This window comes from Anopheles arabiensis, chromosome X (genome assembly GCF_016920715.1).
Source record: "Anopheles arabiensis isolate DONGOLA chromosome X, AaraD3, whole genome shotgun sequence".
In the NCBI taxonomy this organism is placed as follows: Eukaryota; Metazoa; Arthropoda; class Insecta; order Diptera; family Culicidae; genus Anopheles; species Anopheles arabiensis.
In genome coordinates this window covers 10,290,531-10,312,332 of record NC_053519.1, presented here as the reverse complement: position 1 = coordinate 10,312,332, position 21,802 = coordinate 10,290,531, and the positions used below count along the sequence as shown (strand labels likewise).

The 21,802-nt window shown below is 44.5% G+C and overlaps 3 protein-coding genes across 8 annotated transcripts in view; 1 reads left to right on the top strand and 2 right to left on the bottom strand.

The window, feature by feature from the left end:
- Positions 1–15,551, bottom strand: part of LOC120905905 (telomerase-binding protein EST1A) — a 46,044-nt gene extending 30,493 nt beyond the window's left edge. Inside the window, exons 1-9 of one of the 6 annotated variants that reach the window (XM_040317219.1) lie at positions 15,365–15,551; positions 15,112–15,305; positions 13,762–14,891; positions 13,534–13,676; positions 9,032–10,325; positions 8,837–8,947; positions 8,516–8,527; positions 8,098–8,372; positions 7,867–8,012 (exon numbers count right to left, since the gene is read on the bottom strand). In XM_040317219.1, coding sequence (XP_040173153.1) covers positions 7,867–8,012; positions 8,098–8,372; positions 8,516–8,527; positions 8,837–8,947; positions 9,032–10,325; positions 13,534–13,676; positions 13,762–14,853 — 3,073 coding nt within the window. In that variant the 5' untranslated portion in view covers positions 14,854–14,891; positions 15,112–15,305; positions 15,365–15,551. Of the gene's footprint in view, positions 1–7,866; positions 8,013–8,097; positions 8,373–8,515; positions 8,528–8,836; positions 8,948–9,031; positions 10,326–13,533; positions 13,677–13,761; positions 15,013–15,111 lie in introns of all 6 variants that reach the window. The other 5 variants (XM_040317220.1, XM_040317221.1, XM_040317218.1 and 2 more) reach the window with 5 other exon arrangements.
- Positions 15,552–16,387: 836 nt separating this feature from the next.
- On the bottom strand, positions 16,388–17,334 carry LOC120905897. Its single transcript, XM_040317207.1, has 2 exons — positions 16,817–17,334; positions 16,388–16,745 (listed from the first exon to the last, which is right to left on the bottom strand). The coding sequence occupies exons 1-2, from the start codon at positions 17,234–17,236 to the stop codon at positions 16,500–16,502; spliced, it is 666 nt and encodes a 221-aa protein (XP_040173141.1). The 5' UTR covers positions 17,237–17,334; the 3' UTR covers positions 16,388–16,499.
- A 2,119-nt stretch (positions 17,335–19,453) lies between these two features.
- LOC120905456 (coiled-coil-helix-coiled-coil-helix domain-containing protein 10, mitochondrial) lies at positions 19,454–21,422 on the top strand. The gene is made up of 3 exons (XM_040316243.1): positions 19,454–19,693; positions 20,456–20,621; positions 20,728–21,422. The coding sequence occupies exons 1-3, from the start codon at positions 19,647–19,649 to the stop codon at positions 20,983–20,985; spliced, it is 471 nt and encodes a 156-aa protein (XP_040172177.1). The 5' UTR covers positions 19,454–19,646; the 3' UTR covers positions 20,986–21,422.
- Positions 21,423–21,802: the final 380 nt, after the last annotated feature.

The window sequence follows — 21,802 nt, the reverse complement described above, 5'->3', positions numbered from 1 at the left end:
ATTAGTTAAAGATAGTTAATTTAAATCATCTTCGCCCGGCATTCTTCCCACGGACGCCGGTATTTATTATTTTTTCTCAGCCAGTAGTAGTTGGGTGCACTTTTTTTTGCTTTTTTTTTGGTAGTTTGTGTATTTGCTTGTCTTTTTATTTTCTCCGGTTAAGCAACAGTGTTTACATTTAAGGTAAACACATCCACGCTCCACAAACACTAGCAAAATCACACAAATTAGAATGAATGGAACATACAAAAATGCCAACACTTTCCATGTTAATATCCACAGTCAAGCTTGCATTAAGCGAATTGTACAAAAGAATAAAAATAAAAACGCTTTTTCTAGCATGGCTACTACCCAAAAACTGAAAAAAATATTGGTGATAGCCAGTGTTGCAAAATGTCATAACCATCACGAGATGTTCACCTACGCAAATAATGAATATATCCGTGGTAGCTTGATGTTCATTGCTGATACTCAATGAAAGTGTCCAACGCAATATTCTGACTGATATTCTGAAATGAGCTGCCGGCGCAAGCCCAATCATGATTTTTTCTGGTTTTGAACAGTGCTATCAAATGCCACTGTTTCAGTCATCAACCGTGAAATGAAGCTCATATCAGCTCACAACAGAGATGATCAGGGGTGAGACTCAAAAAGTTGGTGGATCAATCACATGCTTGATGGCATTTTGTTTAGCACCCAACTCATAATCACTTACTTGGTCACGACAATTTCTATCGGCGATGTTCACAACATTTTTGGAATATACTTGGCGTGTGGTCACAAGCAACCAAATAAGTATGCTTATTCGCTCTGTCTGTTTTGATTGTCTGTCGGTTGAAACAGAGCGGGAAACCTTGCTCATTTTGTTTCATAAAACCACTCGCAAGCACCGTTATCCATAACTATCGAGATGATCACCGACAGAAAATGTCGCGTCCAAGTGACTGGCAAAGAGATGGTCGCACACAATGTCACCAAACATGTGATGATCACACCAATTTTTGAAGTCTCACCTCCGATAATCACAATAGAGCTCATGACGCTGACATAATTTTGTTTCAGCCGGAATTGGTCATGACTTTTTTTTTCTTTTGGCTCAACAACCCCCCCCCCCCATCCCCCCGCATAGCAGGATAGTCAATCCTACGTATTTTGAGTCGTCGATTCGATTCGATTCGATTCGTCGATTCGTCGACGTCGATTTCGGGCTTGAACCCATGACGGGCATGTCGTTAAAGCCGTACAAGTTGACGACTGTACCACGAGACCGGCTTAGTCATGACTATGTCAATGATATTTTGCAGAACTGATCGCAGTAAAAAAGTCATGACAAAGTGACTGACCAAGCGTTGATTGCTGATCATCGATTGGTCACATCAATCGTTTTGAGTATCACCCTGGTTATCACTATTGAGTACGTGACGCTGACATGGATTTTGTTTCAGTCAGATTTTTTTTTATGACACTGACAGTGACATTTTTCAGCTGTTGACCTGCTGACAGCAATGCTGTGCCATGCGCTATACTGCAATGCTGGAAAACAATCAGCTCAATCGCCACACGAAGTCGATATTGATTGAAGCTGACCAAGGTTGGGCAATGTTGAGCGAACAAGGGTGGCAACTGTTGGATTGTGTAATGAGCATTGCATCGATCGCAGCAGGCAGGCAGTATACACAAAAAAAAAACGCCACAAAGAGCAAAGAAAAGGAGCAAAGGAGAGTGCAAGAAACCGGGCAAACACGGATCATCAAACCTGAGATTGCCGGTCGTGATGTTGGTTTGGGGGCAGTGGAAGGAACCAACCGCGTACACTGAGCGCAGTCAACAAGCGGAAGTTCAAGGGTAAAGTTTTACGCAAAGCTCGCCCGTCCCGGCAGAGCAAGTAAATGACCTGGCAGGAGCGGAGTAACATATCCGAGGGACGGGAATGTTACACAGGCCGTAACGAATATGAGTCGCTCCTCCGAGGGCTGGCCAGTTGGTAGGCAAGCTACTGTAAGCTGCCAAAGGATCGCACCGAGGGTGTAGATTATTATTAGAGCTTAGACTCAAGTTCCAAGTACGAAGTACGCTTGTACGATGTCTCCCTTCCCCGGGTTGTGTGACTGTACCGTCATATCGGCGTGATCAACCGAGACCGAGACCGAGACGGAGCATAGTTCCTGGTGTGCCGTGCGCTGGGGGACGGCCTGCACACTGCCGCACACAGAAGGTATGGTGTAATCGCGTCTTCCATTGACGTGATTTAAGGGTAATAATTCGCAGTCCCGCGTCCTGGCAAAACTCCGCTTGCCGTTTGCCGAGCCCTGGAGCTTGGTAAACAGACCTCCACCATCACACCTGCTGGCGCACCAACCGGGCATCAGTTTCCCTGCCTCGTGGACTGCGGTTGGTGGTGACTACTACACGCCCAACCAAGGGAGAAGACGCTGGAGAAAGAAAACGAAACCGGTTACGGACGAATGAAACGGACCCGCACCGAGAGCAGCATAAGCCTCCCGGATGCGGGAAAGAGAAGGAGGAAAGGAGATTGCAGCTTCCGCGAAAGATGTCACTGAAGACGTAACAGGCACACACAGGGAACTGCATCACAACTATTCTTACGGCCCGCGGTAATGCGTCGGAGCCGTCCGTAAGTGTTTGGTGCCGCCCTGCCCATCTCCGGGCGGCATTTTCTCCTTTTTCGAATTGGACTTTACTTTTCAGCGCGTGTTATCTTAAAGTACTGTAAATGGCTTTTTACTAGCGCAAAGCAAACGGTCGCCGGTCAGCGACGTCTGCTGCAAAGCGAAGGGATGGGGATGCGATCGCGCGGCCCAATCGCTCCTAAATCCCAGGTGCTAGATCTTTGTCTGGCCATCGGCTGCAGAGATGCAGAGATGGGAGCGCCTTTTATTACACAAGAATACCCCATACATTCAACACACACACACACACACACACACACACACACACACACACACACACACACACACACAGAGGTACACATCCAACACACGAGGGGGTTAGCAAAGGGAGCCAGCAAGAACAGAGGGCCCTTGTTGGAGAGTGTGGATCGGGTAACATGAACCTGGCGCCGTAAATTTAAATTCCTGCAAGATTCCTCCTTTGTGGTCTTGCACGAGACGCTGGCCTCTTGTTCGCACTAACCAGTGTGTGTGTGTGCGCTGGGTACTTATGCAGTACAGTACATAACTTTTTTTTTCTTCTTTCGCCCCTCTACATTTTCTCGATCCATTTTTCCACCTCGGTTCCGCAGCGCGGAGGTAATCGTTACTTCTGTGTATGAGAGCGTGCAAATTGTTTTTACTTTTCTGGAATGTCGCGGCTTTTCTTCGAACCGTTTTGCAGAGGGCGAGCGAAAAAGATCGCAAATTTCTCATTCCATCATCTTCCCCCCCCTCCCCCCCTTCCCCGTTTTCCTACTTCCTGGGGCGGCAATGGGTTGAGGGGATGAGCGATGTTTATGGCGAATATACTCGCCTGACCGTAGGACATTGGCATGGGCCGGTGGTAATTTCGCTTCTATTGGGATCCATCCGAACAAGGGCAACGGTCCACAAGCGTCCTTCATTTATTCGACAACAAACTAATCCTGCTGTAATAATTTGCACTATCAAGTACTGCAGTACTACACACAAACACACACACTAACACACAGATACATAACAAACTTGCTTTGAGCAAAGCACGAACGAAGGGCTATCCTGCTTGTGGTATGCTTGTACCCCAGCTGCATCACAAATAGCTAAGCCCATACTAAGGGGCTCAAGGCGGTACGCCTTGACCGACTACGGTTGTTTGTAAAAAATATGAAGAAGAATAAGAAGAAGAAGGAGGAAGTACACCGTGCAACAACAACAAAAAAAGGTCACAAAACACATACTCAATGAGAAGTTAAGCAGAACCATCGCGATCAAAGGAAATGTCTTACATTATTCAAGGTTCATGAAAATTCCCGTTCTCGCTAAACCATTTTAATTAAGTCGGGTTCATTGTGCGAGATTCTTGGACCCGGACTAGGGGCAGCTGATCGAATCAGTGTTGCTTGATGAAAGCGTTCTATGTGTGTGTGTGTGTGTGCATGTGTACTTGTCTTATTTTTGCAAAAGCTCTTGACCGCGCTCGGGCGCGATGCTAGGATATATATGCTCACGGGCTGGGTTTAGCGCAACGGGCAAGGGAAATGAATGGAAATTAACAGCTAGCGGGTTCCGGCAATGGGGGAACAAAAGAAAATTGCGAGAAAACTTGCGTGCGAGAAAGGGCCTATTCTCATTGTAACACATTTTTCACACACTTCCGTTATCAACGGTCATCGGAAGGAAGCTGCATATATTTCCGACTACTGCTCTGGTGCGCTCCGCTTGTTTTTTTTTTTTGTTTTTTTCTTCACATCGCCACTTTGTATTCATGTTGTTCAAACCCCACACACTTCGGCATCAAAGGGATACCCTACACACACACACACACACGCGGGCACGTTTTGAACCAGTAAAAGCGCCTTCAAGCGTGACAAGCGCAAAGCGATTTATTTCGCTAGCAAAGCCCCATGTCCGAGCGCGTAACGGATTCGCGCGGAGAACGGAACCAAACAATTGCTTTACCGGAGAGCATGTCAAAAAAATATCTTTTACAAACAAATAAACTTACACTTAAATAAAAGCTTCCTACTGGGAAAGAGAGAACGACAAAAAAAAAAGATAGAGCAACCAATTTGGCGGCTGTTGACTTAGTTGTGAAACAAACCCCCAAAAAGGCTCGAGAGCAACTCGTTGGCTCGCACAGAGGATCTCATCTTCATTCAAGCATCGTTTGAAACTCCTTCCGCCCGCTAGAAATAGCTACGAAAAGTGGTAGCAACCCTCCGGTGGGTGCACAATCCACCGCCACCATCTGAACGGTTGAATGGTTGAACTAAATTTTCCCGCCACCAGCTGATTGCCAATTCGCCATCGAATGCCGAGATTTACTCTCGGCTGCGATTGGCAAAAAAGTGGCTCCTCAAGCGCGGCTACGAGCTTTTTTTCGAGCTTCATTCACATGATTGGCAAAACCGATCGAAAGTGAAATCATCGTCAACTTTTCGCTCAGCTATCGGTAGTGCAGATCCACACCGAAAGCTGTGAAACGATCCATTATGCAAGGGTACACTCGACATGTTTTACGCGTTACGATAAATTGATGTCATTTTAGTGGGTGAAGCTTCGCTTGCGAACTTCGATACTGAGTGCCAAAACGATGTTTGGGTGTTGCATTGTTCAAAGAAGAAAATTCGGACCAAAATCATGCGGACACATGAGAGTACGCTAACCCAAATTAGTTGCATGTTACATGCGTATACATGCAGATATAAGATATATGCACAAAGCATTGCTATTTTATCGCTTGATTCGTAACCAATTGAAAAGCAATCTATTAGAACCAATATTTTGTATGCCTTAAACACGAACATCCTTTTCTACACCATTCCATTATTAGATAGAATATTGACATCCGCGAGCAAAAGGTTCGTCGCTTGTACTCACATTTAACATGACTTAAAACCACTGCAATTACTTACATTAGATAATATGCTCGTATCGACACCCATGTTGCAAGTAAATCGATTCATGCAGTAAAAACAATATTCTTAAAAAAAATCATTTTAACAACGTATTAGCACCAGTGGCGTTGAGTCCATTGCAGTATTAAACAGAACAATCACACTGAGAAAGTGTTCGTCGCTTCTACGCTCATTCAACATTACTTTAACGCCCGTAACTTATTCGAGCATAATTTGTAGCACAACATAGATCAGAAAGAACAGGCAGCAGTTGCAATGAAGAAAAAGAACGAATTGTTGCATAATTTGTCCAAAATCTGTACAACCCTGTGATGAACTACTCCAATTAACAAATTAACGTATTCTGCGTGTAAAACGACCCCCTTTTAATTGAAAAATGACCAGGTTAGGGGGGTCGTTTGTACACTGGTAGTAACTGTTAGATTACAGTCTTTCCCCGAGTCACGCGAGTAATGCGTTCGGGAGACATTCGCGTATTTTTTTCTTATTTTCGCTTACGTCGAATATCACGTTTATTAACCAAAATATTGTTGGTAAATGGTTATTTTTGATTAAAATTAGTACTTTTATGCACTTAATTACATATTTAATACAAATCGTGTAGAAGATTACATTATTTTCGTATTTTCAACGATTTCAAACATTTAAAAATAATTCAATTTTTTTGCATTTGAAAATTGTTGGAGGAAATTGTACTGATTTGACTTATGAGCTGGCCAAAATTAAAAATCGCGTAACTCGAATTCGCGTAACTCGGGGAAAGACTGTACACCTGATATATCACATAAGATTGCATACGAAGATAGCATTTGAAAATTGTTGGAGGAAATTGTACTGATTTGACTTATGAGCTGGCCAAAATTAAAAATCGCGTAACTCGAATTCGCGTAACTCGGGGAAAGACTGTACACCTGATATATCACATAAGATTGCATACGAAGATAGTCTGGTGCATGGGTATTCACAAAGATAACACTGGAAAAACACAAAATATTGCCAATGCATAAGGAAAAACTAAGAGGTTTGCAAGCTGAAGAAACAATTGATGTCACTGATTCTATAAATTTGTAATTCATTTTGGTCACCTGAACAAAGTTGTTTTTGTTATTTAGTATTAAACGTAAGAGACCTTTTTTTCCTAAAATTGGGGCCCTTCACGATTCCAGTCAGCTTTTTTTGACAGTTGGAGTGCCAAAAAACCACACACAAAACTAGCCTGCAATTTTCAGCCTAGATTATTTCAGCCTCAAAGCTAGAATTAGATTCGAGTACCTGTTCGAAGAAATGGCAAAACAATGGTGATATTTTCATTTATCCCAAGGTTCATTAAAGAGATCTGGAGATGGAATCCAGAATATAAGTGTATATAGTCCAGATTGTCTCATAGCATGTTTTTTATAACCAAATTTTAATATCACTTTTTGACGTGACGGGTGAAAACTTTTGCTCAAACAGGCTTTTTGGTAGCTTGACGAATACACAAAATATTCTTAAAATCTTCATTCAGAAGCAGAAGCGACAAAAATCAGAAACGGAAAGGGGCCAATTGTTAATAAGTTATCGAGGGTGTCGTTATACACGCGAAAATACGGTATACAGTCTTTCCCGAGTTCCGCGGTTCTCGACTTGCGCGGATTCAGAGATACGCGGTTTTCTAAATTTGATAGATCAAAGGTCAAACCAGTACAATTTGCTTCAAGAATTGCCCAATGCAGTATAAGCTACATTTTTACTAATAAATTTAATCCACTTAAAAGCCAAAAATATTAGAATGTTCTGCACGAATCGTATCAAATACATGATAATGTGCATACAAGCACTAAATAGAATCAAAAATACCGAGTAAAAAAATGTATTTTAACCAGAAACCGCGAAATTTGACTTACGCTGGCAATCGAGTTACGCGGATTCCTCGGGAACGCACAAACCGCGTAACTCCGGAGCAGCCTGTGCATTCGTTTAATGTACCTGTTCCATCCAGCCACAAGATTGTATAGCATACATACATTAAAATTTATTTTGTAAATAGCAAGACAATGTAGCACCTGGACTGATTATTTTGCTTTTTAATGTATGACTGGTACGTATAAGAAGATAATTTTGGTGATAATAGTCGTTAGAATTAGGGCTTAGCTGGAATTTTGAGTAAATTATAGTTTAATAATTTCCAGAAATTATAGTTTTCTCTTAGTTCCAGAATGCAAGAAAAGAGCAATTAGTCAATAAATAACTAAATAAAACAAAAATAATAATAACTGCACTTGCAGCGGATAAAAGTTAATCAACAAGAAACATACCTTTCAGTTTCGTCATCTCGATCGCAAACATGTTCAGCGACATTAGCTGTAGCAATCGATAGCTGGTCACAGCGATGGGTGTGACCTGCACCAACACGCGAAACTCGCGCAGCATCTGCTGCGCACATTGGGTAAACGATTCCATGCTGTAGAATAAAAACAAAGCGCACAGTTTTAGCAATCTGCTACTCGGTTGCAGTGAGAGCTAGCCGTTCTCGAGCATCATCTTACCCCGTCTTAGTGATCAATTTACCGAGCACATGCAAAAAGCTTATGATAAACCGTTTGTTTAGCTCGATCGAGCCGAGCGTCTGCAGCTCCTCTTCGTCGCTCGTATCGGACGAATGGCCGGCAGCGATGGGATGCAGTGGTCCAGTCCGGTGCACACGCGATCCACCCTCCGGATGTATCCAGATTTCACGCCGCAGGTTGCCATCGAAACGCTGCTCCTTTTCCTTTCTCCTTGCGCGCAGTTTGTCTTCGCGCTTTCGCTGATTGTTCTCAAACTAAGCGAATTGCGTAGCGCGTGACGCACATGGAAATACGCATGAATAAAAACATGTTACTACGGAAAGCTTACATACGATTCGGGACAAACACATGGAGCCGAGTTTGTTTTCGTGCTACGTCTAATACACTAGCCACTCACCACTAATTTATACTACAGATTGCCCGTTTCGATTGTTTGCCAACGTTTGCAGTTAGTAAGCGTGATGAAAAAATAGGGTAACTTGAATTAAACGCCCTTTTTTGGTTTATGTTTTGTTTTATGTTTGTTTGCTTCGATTGTTTATGATTAGAGGAACTTGATTTTTCTGCCGTAAAACAGTTGTACAAAAAGCGTTTCTTCGGTTATCCGGTGAAAGCCAATCTTTTTTTCAAACGAATGTGTGTTATTTTTGACAAAATGACTTAATAGTAATGTTTCTACATTTTCTATCCAAACACAAACAGTACAGCACAAAGGTACCTTTTTCTTCGTTTCGTTGAACAAGTCCATCAGACTCTCCCTTGCTGATTCGAACGGGTTAGACGACATCAGGCTACGCATGTAGAAATAAACTGCGTCGATTTTACGTTTCTGCAAAGATGCGTTAGCAATGTTTTTTTTTTTTTATTTATTATTTTATGCAGCTCTACAACAACGATCAGAGGTAAACCTTACCGCATACACCGACAGCAGTGCAAGCTGATTGTACGGCCTCCCATTCTTAGGCAGAATCTGTTGCGCTTTCACGTACCACTGTTTGGCTTTGCGGAAGTTATGACCACCGGTGATCTGTTCGCGGTACCTGGCGAGATCGCCCAAAAACAGGAATATTTTCTGGGACGACACAAGCGCCAGCGCGTAGCGCAACCCTTTCGTGCTCGTCGCCGCATTCGCACCGATAAACTGCTCCAGACTGAACCGGTGCTCGCGCTCGAGCAGCGTCAGCAGCTGCTCGAAGTAAGCGGTACCACTTTCCACCACCGCGAGCGCACGCTCCTGCAAGTACTGTTTCCACTGCTCGTCCTGCGCTTCCGACAGCTGCTTTCGCAGCTGCTCGATGATGCCGTAGAACAGCATTTTCCAGAAGTGGTGCTCCAAATTCACGTCCTGGGCAAAGCGCATCTCCCGCACCAGGAACGTTTCCAGCAAATCCTGCAGCCCACGGCGGATCTGCTCGTACCGGGCCCATTCAGCATACAGATTGCCACTCTCCATGAGCTCCTGCAGCTGTGCGTCCGCTTCTACCACCTTGTAGATCAGCTCCTTCTGGCGCAACAGTTTCGCTTGCTGCCCGTCCGGATTGTACCAGGCCGGTCCGCCCGCCAGCTGATGTCTGCCACCGTCTCGACCTTCGTCCCGTCTCAAGCTGTCGCGCGCATCGCGCTGCTTGCTTGCCCTTGACTGTGGCCGCGTAACGACGATCGGCTGCGACGGGTTTTTGGGATCGAACAGCAGCTTCGTTTCGCGCCCGCCACCACTCTCGGCTGCGGCGACTGTCGAGCTCGCACTGTTCGGCGACAATCCCGACGGGATAACTAACACGCCCGGGCCCTTCTGTATCCCGATCGAGCTTTCAAACTGTTTCGTCATCTCGGCAATCGCTCGCTCGGTATGGTCGTTCAGCGGAGCGGCACCATCCGCCGGGGCTACTGCTGTGCTGCGCCAGTCGCTACTGTCCGTGTCGTACGGTATGTCGCCCACCGGTCGGTTCATGCTGTTATCCCGGCTACGGTTGTTGTAGCGTTCGCGGGCATGCTTTTGAAAGCGGCCACCCGACTCATAGGCCCGGTCGGTGCTTGCATCTCGATAGTGCCCGCGACGATTGGCACCGGAACGCGAGTAGGGGCGCTCGGAGCTGTTCTCGCGGCTTACATTGGATGATTGCGAGTTGCGCCGGCTGCGGTTACCGACGCGTTGCTGGTAGGACATTTTAATTTCATCGTAATAATCGTTTCTTGAGCGGGAAGTACTACAAAAGAAAGGAAAACAAATATTTCAATATGTTTTGTATGGCTGTTATGGAGTCTTTTTTGTATTTAATCGCAAAAAAATATCTCTGCTTATTGATTCAACAAAATTATCCATTTCACATTCTTCTTTGCACACTTGCGTCATAACATGAAGCTTTGCATGCTATGTTCTAAAGATTGTCACGTAGCGCTCTCACAATCAATGAAGGTTAATTGTTCTATCGTTTGACGGGATATTTTTGTTTTATTTTTTTAATCCTAATAGAGAAAATCAATACTTGAAATCGAAGTATGCGTCAAATCGTTCAGTCCCACTCTCGGAGAAGTTCTTAAATAACATTCACATTGGCAAAATAGTACTAAGCGGTCTGTTCAATATACCTAATGAAGGGGTCAAAACACTTCTAGAAGTTGAGGGTATTAATCTGGTGGCAGTGAAAAAGTAAATTCGCTATAGAAAATATGAAGAACACGCAACCTATCTCCCTCACTTCCCCAAACGAAGCGCACTTGAGCACTGCAGAGTCCAGTGGAATTATTACGCCACCAGACAAGGTCCAATGCAGTGTAAACGCTGCCAATCGTTTGGCTATGGTGTTGCTAATTGTCATCATTCTGCTTGCTGCAACAAGTGTGCAGGTAAACATGATACAAAAGAATATCCGTTGAATGCATAAACATCGAGTGACAATGGTCTAGTGCAGCGATCGGCAAACTTTTGAGGAAAAGGGCCAAATTTGGTTAATGATAGCGGTCACCTACTGTATTTAAATTAACTGTAATAGTAGTAGGGTAGTTAGACCTGCTGCTGAAAGCTCACCATGGCCACAACATAATTTTGTCGGACGTAAAACCGGGTTCTTTGTATAGAACAATGAAAATGATCGTATAAATGAAGTATAGCATATCTTGATTTTACCAGCTTTTAAAAGGCTTAATGATATACAAGCAGTCGTACGATATCGAAATTCATCACCTGAGTTCGTTTGAAGAGCTTCCATCGCCAAAGGGAAATTGCCATTGATTTCAATTATCAAACGCCATTTGAAGCCTTGCGCTAAAATACTTTTTGGAAAAGATAGTTTTTGCTTTCAACAGGACTACAATCGTTCAATAACAAGGCATACTAAAAATATTCAGTTTCGGCTGCATTGTTTAGATTTATTTAGAATTACATTATAACGGCTTCGGCCATATTTTCGCATTGCTTAGATATTCATGTAATTTTTATAAGAACAATTTCTTCCTTTCCTTCAAAATCAGTCAAACCCATTTGGCGGCCAGATTTAACTTTAACAACAGATAAAATAATAGAATTTAAAAATGGAAATAAAATAAATAACTAATTAACGACTTTATAAAATGTCCATCGTGGGTGTAAGCCTCATATGGACCATAACCCCACAGCAAGGACTGACTATCAAGCTGCGATGATACTGAAGAAAAATCGAAAGCCTTTATAGGTCGGCATGACCGCGTTGGTCGTTACGGTAGGATGGCTTCTGTTGAGCATGATGGGGGATATTAGGATGCAATGTATTTTCGTCAGCTCTCGGTGAGCGTAGTAAAATATAACGTTTATTTTAATAGCATAATGAGGGACTTTAGTTCACCTTTTACGATGCACAAACCAAACATGGAGACAGATGAAGAACGTCCATCACCTTGACGGTCAAAACAAGAGAACGAGCGAGCCTCTATGACGTTCGGGATTTTAGCGTCCGAGAGCCGAAGATCGGGATCAACTCGATTGCCCCAACACATGTAAATTAAACACATTTATCACGGTTTAAAATACATTCACAGGATTGCGAATCAAATAATCATCAAATAAACGATCGAACAAAATACAGTTGAACCCCACATCCCCTCACTCTCAAGCGGGAAACTCTATTCCATATGTGTATGAGAAGTGACATAATTTGTTCCAGGCCGGAAATGTGCTGATATAATGGCATATAAGCAATTAAAACATGAAAAATTTAAATTACGAAAACATGCTAATATTGCATTAATTGTATTCATTGGGATGATATTTATAGTTTATTATTTCTTAGTCATGAATATCGAATTTTTTTTTTTTGGGAAAAAGTGGACAAATATTGTAGTATTTTATATGTAGTATGTAGTATTTTATATATATGTTTAGTGTAAGCAATATTTTAGAGGTTTGTGTTTGGAAAGAGTTAGTTTTTCAGTTGTTAGATATTTCCTGCTAGGCTATTTTCCCCACATAAGACAGTTTCATCATAATTGAATGAACTACGATTTCGATAAATTAATTTGCATCAAATCTGCGTGGATCAAATCTGATCATGCCTATCGAAGCGCAAGAAACACTTTAAACTATAGAACTTTAGTATCGATACTTTTCGCCTGAACGATAATAAAAAATTAAAGCATCACTCTAAGTTAACAATTGTGAACCTGATTATACGTTGGCACCAAAAAATGTATCAAAAGAAACACAAATGATATTACTCATTATGCGAGATTTTACTCGTCAAGAGAAATATTGGTTGAACATTTAAATTTACTTCAATACCACCGAAATGGGACAAAGCAAAACCAAAGGGATGTAGTGATATAAGTAAAATACAGATTTTCCTACGTTCATGATTACTCCTCTCATTAATGGAAAAATGGAAATAGAGCTTTGAAACCAATGTGCATGTTTATGTCCCAACAAAGATGGCAGCATACCTATCACATCATATCCCTGATTAGAATTACGTGTAACGTGTAACGTGTAAATAATAAGATTAGTTTGTGGTTGGACGATTCTATTGTACGATTGGGCCGTGGATTGAATGTCCATAATATATCAGTGAGTTGAAGTTGAAAAATCCTAACCTAACCCAAAAAAAAACCTACGTGGGAGCTACATGGAAATGATAAAATAGAAGTGGGTGCTGGTGGTAAAACGTTTACAAACCACTCATTTACAGAAATACAATAGGCATACGCGACTCCTAGACAAATTTCTATGTAAACCTTCAATTCGCTGTATAAAGCGAAATATTTAAATGGCAAAGTAAACCTTTTTTCCTTCCCTGTGCTCGCCATCAAAACATCTCGATTAAGGGGACAGAACAAGCCAAAAAGATACAATGTAGCTGTGACCGTTAAAAAGCAACCATGCTTTCATCTTGCAAAATAAATACAGCAACAAATGTAAACATAAATAACAGTGCTACTCTCAATTACCTTCGATTTCTTTGTCTATTGCGGTTGTTGTTGCCCATCGGCACTGCTGGTGGCACTGTTTCCATATCAACATTCCCGTGCCATCTCGAATGATCTGCTGCTACATTTTGTTCCGTGCTACCATCATAATCATTTGCCCAGTTCTGTGTGCGCGATTGAAGAAATGGAAGAAGAAAAAAAGCACAAATTTAATGTTTCACTACGCACAGAAGAATTTAACACACTTACATAGGATTCGCGCCGACTGGTCGACTTATACGGCGGAATCGAACCGTAACCCGAACCGCTCGGTACCTCACCACCCAGGCCATCGTGCAGCATGCGATTGCTGTCGGTCGAATACTGCCTGAAACGGCCACCAACACCACCACCACTCCTTCTGCTTGCATCATTAGCGTACGGGGTGCCCCTGGGCAGCTCTTTGCGGTCACAGCTCGAGTTGCGACTGCCCGGTCCCGGTTCCATCCTGCGCTCCCGATTCGACGGCCCCCTGCGAGGCGCGTAGCTTCCCTCCGGCCCGCACACAATCTCCGACGACCGGCTGCGGGGCCGCGAGTAATCGTCATCGCTCGCCGGCCTATTGCCCCCCTGCATCGTACGGCCGGAAGCACCGTACGAAGCGTTCGTGTAATAGGCACCGCTGCTGCCACCTCCACCACCGCCCGAGCTACCCGCGTACCCCCGTGGCCGGCCGCGGTTGTGCCGCGAGCCGCTGCGATTCGGCAGCGTTTGCGACATCGCCTGCTGCTCCGCCCGCATTATCTCGAGATAGTTCGGCGGCAGGCCCAGATCCTGGAGCGTTTTCTTCTGCAGCCGGGGCGGCAGATTCTCCAGGTGCGAGAGCGACGGCATCGACGGTTTCTTCGAGCCGCCCACGTACCGCGGCTCCACACTGCGCGTGTCGCGCTGCGTGCGATTGATTGGTGCGGGCGCGGCAAAGCCCCTCGGTTCCAGCTCCTCGCCGCCCATCGAGGAGCCGCTGTTGGCCTGCTGGTTCGAGTGTCCCTCGGTGCGCCAACCGCCCGACGCCGGTGGACACCCGGGCACGTTGCTGTCCGTGCCGGAGCCACCGTGCCGGGTCGATCCACCACCACCCGCCAGCGCGTCTGCTCCGCCGTTCCCCCAACGCTGCCGGGACGGTTCGTCTGTTTGCGGGGGCTGATTGTTGAGCGATCGGTTGCTGGAAGTTAGCTCCGTCTTGCGCAGCGGCCCACTGCCCGGGCTGTACAGCTGCTGCTGGCGTTTATTGGTGGCGTTGCGCGACGATACCGACGCTGCACTGGCGGGAACCATCGTGGGCAGTGCGGTGGCATTTCTCATCTTCGCGCGCAAGGCAGGTCGTCGGCTCGATCGCTGTGCTGGTTGAGACGATCAAAGGTTCACGGTTAGAAAAGGCGTACTACCACCACCACCGCTACGGCTGCTTTGCGTAACAATTTGATAACGATGTTTATACACGCAGCTGGCCCAGCTGCCGTTCTACAACGAAAATGGCCCTATGAGAGCAGCCTTTCCCAGCAACGGTGAGGCATCACAAGAGTTCATCGGGCTTTCCAGCCGCAATGCCGTTCTAATTACCTTCCCGGTGCGCGTACCGCCAACAATATATCCTTTCCGCGGCTTACGTTGCTCGGGGTCACGGAATGCGCCCAAAAGTGCATCAATCGCTCACGGTATCCTTCCTTCACGCCGGTGCCTATCGCCAGTCTCCAGCAGGATGTGGTGCTTTTGTTTACTTGCTACGAAAGTTTTGCCTGCTCGATGATCGCACACTGTCATTTATGTTAAAAATAGTCGGATATCAATTTTACGCCAAAATAAAACACTCTACCGAGGCGACCATTCACGATGCAATGATGTTGTGTCAGCAGCTTGAGTGGGATTTTTTTTTTGTTCTTTTTTCGTTCGTTTACACTTCGCAGAATTTCCTACCCTTGAAGCAAGGGGAACCAAAATGAAGCATTTGACGGAAGAAAACTCATCTCACCGCTTCACAAGGCGTTTGAAGCCATGGCCAAAGCTCTGGCGCAGAGTGACCGAACATGGGTGGCTGACAAATCGTGCCAAGGTTAATACAGTTTCGTTACAGGTGGGTTTGTTTTTCTTCTTGCTTGGGCGTAACGAGTAGAGATGGGTTCTCCAGATCGCACCCACAGTGATCCAGATCAAGGTGGATTAAAAATATCAGGTGGTGGATTAGGGCCTTTGGGGGATCGGCATAGTTAATAGTTTTAATATAATTAAATAATTTTAAATCCACCTTGGAGCAAATTATACTGATTTGACACATCAATTGTCAAATGCCGAATAATTTCCCTTTTGATCGAATGTTTAAAACTAATTCAAAAGGATTAAAACTGCAAAATTCAGTCAGAATCATATCAAATAATTAATTGAGTGGCTAAAACCATTCCATGCTTACAAAATTACGCAAAAATTAGTTATATTTAGCCTGGCAATCACGAGATTCGACTTACGCGGAAATGCGAGATACGCGATATTTTGCGGCCGTTTTCGGTCCCCCTTAACCGTGTATCTCGGGGACCGTCTGTATATTAAAATCGACCATTTTTCTCTAAATTCGGCAATGTCGGAAGTTTTTCTGCTCATTATTTAAAAATGATCATGAATACCTAAGCGCCACAGATGGGTCATTTGGCACACCTCTAGTTCATACAACTTTAATTCGTTTTACTCGAAACACAACTATGGGGTCGTGATTTCGAACACCATATAACAATTAAATTATGTTTTAATTGTTGTATATCACAAATATATTATTAGTGGCATAACATCCTAATTGAATGGACTATTGACATGTGATGTTTTTCACTTATATTTGAAACAATGATCGTAATTATCCTGCATCAATTTGTTTTATTTAAATTACATTCTACGAACCTACAAACAACTAAACTGTATTTCTTCCCCCTGGCACTAGCATAAAATCAGCTGACTTTCTTTTTTTACGACTGAATAGGAACCACACCGTCGTCTTCCAGCTGCCGTTCCAGCTGCAGTAGGCGAATGTTTACTTTGTACACCGTTTCATACTCTTTGCCGGTAAGAAAGATGGCCAGTGCAGTGCTGAAGGCGAGCATCAGCGTGATGGGAAGCATGATCGGTCCGGACAGCTTCCTGTACAGCTTCAGCACCTCCTTCGGCTTCTCGACGATTGATGGTAGCCGGTAGGTAAAATGCCGCGTTGCAAACTGTAACGAAAGACGAGAGGGATGAATGAGCGCTGTCCGTTCGCGTTTTCTTCACGATTTCGCCCACGTACCATGAAAGACGACAGCGGAACCAGCAGCATGGGGTATGCTACCCCAAAGCCAGTTTGCAGCAGGGCCGCTCGAGTCTGCAGGCAAACGGGGCACGGCTCCTTGTTGAGCACTATATCCGGCAGCACGAACGTTGTGTGGAAGAAGGTGGCCATAATCGCAGGAAGCGCAACCGCTGGCAGGTAGCTTGAAAGGCGCCCATAGCTGCCAAGCTTGAGCACCCGCCGGTAGTAGTTGTTGATGTAGAATCCGGTAAACACCGTACCGGCGCCCAGCACACCGGGCGTGTAGATGATGGGCCACACTTCCGACCGGTTTTCCCAGTTCTGCACCAGCTTTAGGAAGTACTGCACTGCCTCCTCCTCGCTCAAACGCACGGCATCCTTCGGGATTTCGGACGCTTTTTTGTGCAGAAGGGCCATCGCAAACTGCCTGCTGATTCTGTCGTGATTCTGAACCACCGTCGGTGTTTACGAGCGAATGCACATTGCCGATTGTTGTGGTTGTGTTTGACGTTCAACCAAGGTAGACGTAGACAAGGTGCGCATGCCCCAAGTAGCAAAATCGGACTACATGACATTAGCTTGACATTTGCGAACCATGTAGACCAAGGTGTTATAAATGACAAAGTGAAGTTGTTCAGAGTAAAATGACATTTCTCGACTTGACACATCTCTTCCGAGGGCTCCGGTATAAAAATCGGGGCGGGCTGGTGCGGGGTAATGAAATTTGTATGCAGAGAGTGACAGATGTCCCCCGCAATGTCGCCCAGCAAAAGCGGTAAAAATCAACCTTCTAAATACATTATCCTTGATGTAGACAATGGTTGCTCAAATTAAAATTAACCCTCCCAAGTGCCACAAATCCACTAAACCACCACTAAATGGCTTCTAAACGACTCAAGTTCTCTACCTAAACGGAATATAGAAAGACTTCGTTTAGCAGACGGCAAACGACTCATGCATTCTAAAAATAGCGAAAACGCTGGTGGCGCCATCTGTTGGTAGGATACCCAACCAGTTGAGCTTCATCGCTTGGAGGAGAGCTTTTTCATTTCCTCTGTACTGTTGTATGGTTTCGCGTTGAAGTTATGCATCGCTAGAACTAGAACGGCGATACAATTGTTTAAATACTAATCTCCAATGGAAACCATCAGCACTGAAGCAAGTGAGATTTGAGTAATGGTCGTTGGTGTTGATACCCACGTATCTGACCACACGACCATTTATATAGATTTTTGCTCGGAAAGTTAGAAGGCTATATAGGTCATGATAAGATGAAACTTGCCCAAACACATTGCAAGAAAAGGATAGCAATATAATAATCAGTTTTAATACGCCATCTATTGATCAAACCAATGAAGCTGTGAAGCTTTCATTTTTTTTCTATGAATATTCAATTTTTCAGTCGTTTAAGCTTAATCTGTGGCGCTCGGGTTATTTTAATCAAAAACTGTAGGTTTAACAACTGTTCATGAACAAAACAGAATTTCGAAAATACCCGTAGACACTACAGAGCTGCACAAGAAACTGGTTACCCAATTGACTATCGCTGCAAACTTTCGCCGCACGTATGAACAGCTGTCAGATTTATGCGCACGGTTAAGCCGTCCCCGGATAATCGACGTGCTGCTGTAGTTTAAAAAAATCTATACAAATGTTTATTGGTTTTTTTAAATGAATTATAAGCGTTATTTACATGGCACAAATGTGTTATGATATTTTTCTAAAAAGATTTTAGCAATGTAAAAAATGTAAATAAAAAAAAATAATTTGACCTTTACATAAATTTTCAAATATCTTTATATATATATTAATATATAGATGCATAATACTTTATGTGTCTATATAAGTATGTATATATAAACATATATATAGTGCATTTATATAACTATATTATTATTGATATTTGTATGCATATTTATATTCAGATATATTTTGTATTTTTTTATATACAATTTCAAAACTGATGAAAACTTTTTGTATTGGAAATAGATCACAAAACATTTTCAAAATGTTACATACCTTTAAGTTCAATTCACTTTAATCATTTAAAGCAAAATTTGAAGCAAAACCTTTCAACAAAACAACATTCGTTCCAAATCCACAGCGCAAAACCTCGCGGATTTCTCATCATTCAAACGGGAACGTTCGACCCCGCCAGGTAGAACTCATTCTTTCACGTGCTTCTTAGGCCGAAAATACACGGACCGGAATTTCGCGGCCGCAAATGTATTGACTTGTTGAAAAATTTATGGATATGACAGCTCGGGAATGTTGCCGTTGACACTTTGTATATGGATTTGACAGCAGGCGGAATTCCGCGGCCGCAAAATTCCAGTCCGTGTATTTTCGGCCTTACGGTCTCTCAATGGTATGTACGTTATTTTAAAACTGAGCGCCAAGTGAGCGCCTTCTGACAACCGCGGCGAACGGATTTCGTCGTTCGAAGCCCATACTCGCCCCGTCTGTTTGCAAAATTGAGCTACTTTTTGTCGCGCGAGACGTCGTCGCGCGCTAAGTCGTCGCTGTATGTCTATTTGAACGGTCACTCCACATAAGCAATCAAACATGGCTGCCCGAAAAGGACTTGGAGCCAACCGTTCCGTCATGCGGTCACGATTCTGTGACCGCCAGCGGAATGCTTTAAATTCATTGTGCTTCCGACAGGCTCCCCATCCAGTGATCAGGTGTGAACTTGCGAAACAGGCGAAAACAGCCAAGTGCCAACAAAAAACCTACCCTATCCTGAGTGTGAGGCGCACTGCAAACATCGTGCCCTAGTCAATTACTCCAATCAAACCAGTGCCGCTGTGTATTAAGTGAAATCAAAATGCCACGACGAGGACGTACTGCATCGCCCCCACCAGCCGCCCGCAGGTACCGTTTCTTTCCACTCTATTCCGTGTTGAGGTTAGGGATGTTCGCTCGATGCTGCTCCTTTCGGCCCTGGCCTAGTGGTGGCCATCGCCTGTCGCCGCGTGCGGTAAACATCTGGAAAAAAGTATCGTTACGCAATCGGCACGACACGGTGGGCTGATTGCTCTCGCGATGGAAACGCTCGATGTGCTGTTGGGCAGATCCTTGAAAGCCTAGCCTCTCCCAGTTCCGGATGTCTCGTCCGGATTGATTTGCAAACCGATTGCGATATATTGTCCCTCGGTGACGGTATGCCGACCGAAAATAAACGGTCCGAATGCATGAATGAACCTGACACACGGTTGCGTGATGCTGTCTGCTGTTGCGTCAGTTTCATCGGCTAGGAAAATGCTGAATAATTATGTTTGCCTTTGCATTGCAATGTACCAACGAGGATTTTGTTAAAATTATTTGTCATAAACATATTGCACCACATTTCATCATACGGAGCAATAGCTTGTTCGGGAAACTGCATCACGGGGGAAACACCGAATCATCAGCGCATGCTGTAAACAACTACCCACACGAAAATGTGGGGTAACATCTAGAACTTTCCACCAAATCTTCTTCGCCATTGCTTAGATATTTTCTGTCTTTTTCCGTGTGTCGTCATAACTCCCCGCGCTGACCTTTGGAACTGGCTGGTCCGATCGCGACGTTGTTGGTGTTTTTTCTTCTTACAATAATATTTCTTACTCACTTGTTTACCCCTTCTCGTGCTAGGGCACCAATGGCGGCTGCACCACCGGCTCCGGCCCCGAAGCAGCCCGTCGTGCAGCAGGCTGCACCGGCCGCCGTCGCCGCCCCGATGGCCGCCCCGTCCCAGGGTCCCGGCCTGATGGCACAGATGGCCGCCACCGCCGGCGGTGTTGCCATCGGATCAGCTGTTGTAAGTGTTCGACCACCGGCGGCTCTGCCTCATCCCAAACAAGCACACAGCATCGGTCTGTAACTGTTTTGTTTCTTCTTTTTTTGCGGTACGCTTCCTTTTCCAGGGACACACGGTTGGCCACGCGCTCACGGGAATGTTCAGCGGATCCGACTCGAAGGAGGCGGCACCGGTTGCGGCCGCTCCGCAGCAGTACGCACCAGCCCCCGCCTACCCGCAGCAGCAGCAGCAGGTCGGCGAAACCGGTCCTTGCTCCTGGGAGATGAAACAGTTCCTGTCCTGCGCCCAGAACCAGTCCGACCTGACGCTCTGCGAGGGATTCAACGAGGCGTTGCGTCAGTGCAAGGTGCAACATCATATGTAACTTGCTAGGACGTGAGGCGTCCCGTTTTAGCGATCCAATTGAAGAAAACAAAAAAAGAGCTATTTGCTTTAGATCGTATGGGTTTACACACAGACGCACCTTTATCGGGACGCGAAGATGGTGTTAGTTTAATTTATCGCCCTTCAACCAGCTTCGTAGAGCTGTGTGTGTGTGAGCAGTATGGGGGGGATGGCCAGAGGGCATTGATTGACCATGGTGGCGCAAACGAAATTCCGCTGTGGCGAGCTGTTAGGATGTGTTGTTGATTTTCATTTTGTCTTTAACGAATAAACAGCCCCAACGTAGCGTGTCTACAAACACGAAACACACCTGGCCCATTTTATTTATTTATTTTGAGTTCTTGTACGGGTTACACGCGAACACGCGTCACAGATAGAAGGAAAGTAGCAACAATAAAGATGCAAAAGTAAAAACAATCTAATCGAGCAAAAATTTATGTCTTAAGTTCGAGAAATACACCGTGATCAAAAAGTTCGGATACGAAATTAGCGTTTGTTTTACATCATTCTACTAGTATATATTGTGAAACTTTTGAATTACAGCTTTTGCATGCATCCATAACACTAACAGGTATGATAAGTGACATTGCTAGATTTGTTGTTGATTAATTCTAAAACGCAATGAAACAATTGAGGGTAATTGTCGTGAAATACTTTTGGAACGGTGAGCGCCCTGGTGCTGTATTCGGAAGCATCAAGGCTCGTAATTTTAAGCGCAACATCGTTCATAAAACGATTAAAAGGTACCATCTGTCTTCATTTTTATGAGACAGAGCAAGATCGGTCAGAAAAATATT

Coding starts and splice junctions, on each gene's coding strand:
- LOC120905897 (XM_040317207.1), bottom strand. CDS start 17,236: ATGGCCCTTCTGCACAAAAAAGCGTCCGAAATCCCGAAGGATGCCGTG. Junction 16,746..16,816: donor TTCCGCTGTCGTCTTTCATG/GTACGTGGGCGA, acceptor CTTTCGTTACAG/TTTGCAACGCGGCATTTTAC.
- LOC120905456 (XM_040316243.1), top strand. CDS start 19,647: ATGCCACGACGAGGACGTACTGCATCGCCCCCACCAGCCGCCCGCAG. Junction 19,694..20,455: donor CCCCCACCAGCCGCCCGCAG/GTACCGTTTCTT, acceptor TTCTCGTGCTAG/GGCACCAATGGCGGCTGCAC. Junction 20,622..20,727: donor TTGCCATCGGATCAGCTGTT/GTAAGTGTTCGA, acceptor TTCCTTTTCCAG/GGACACACGGTTGGCCACGC.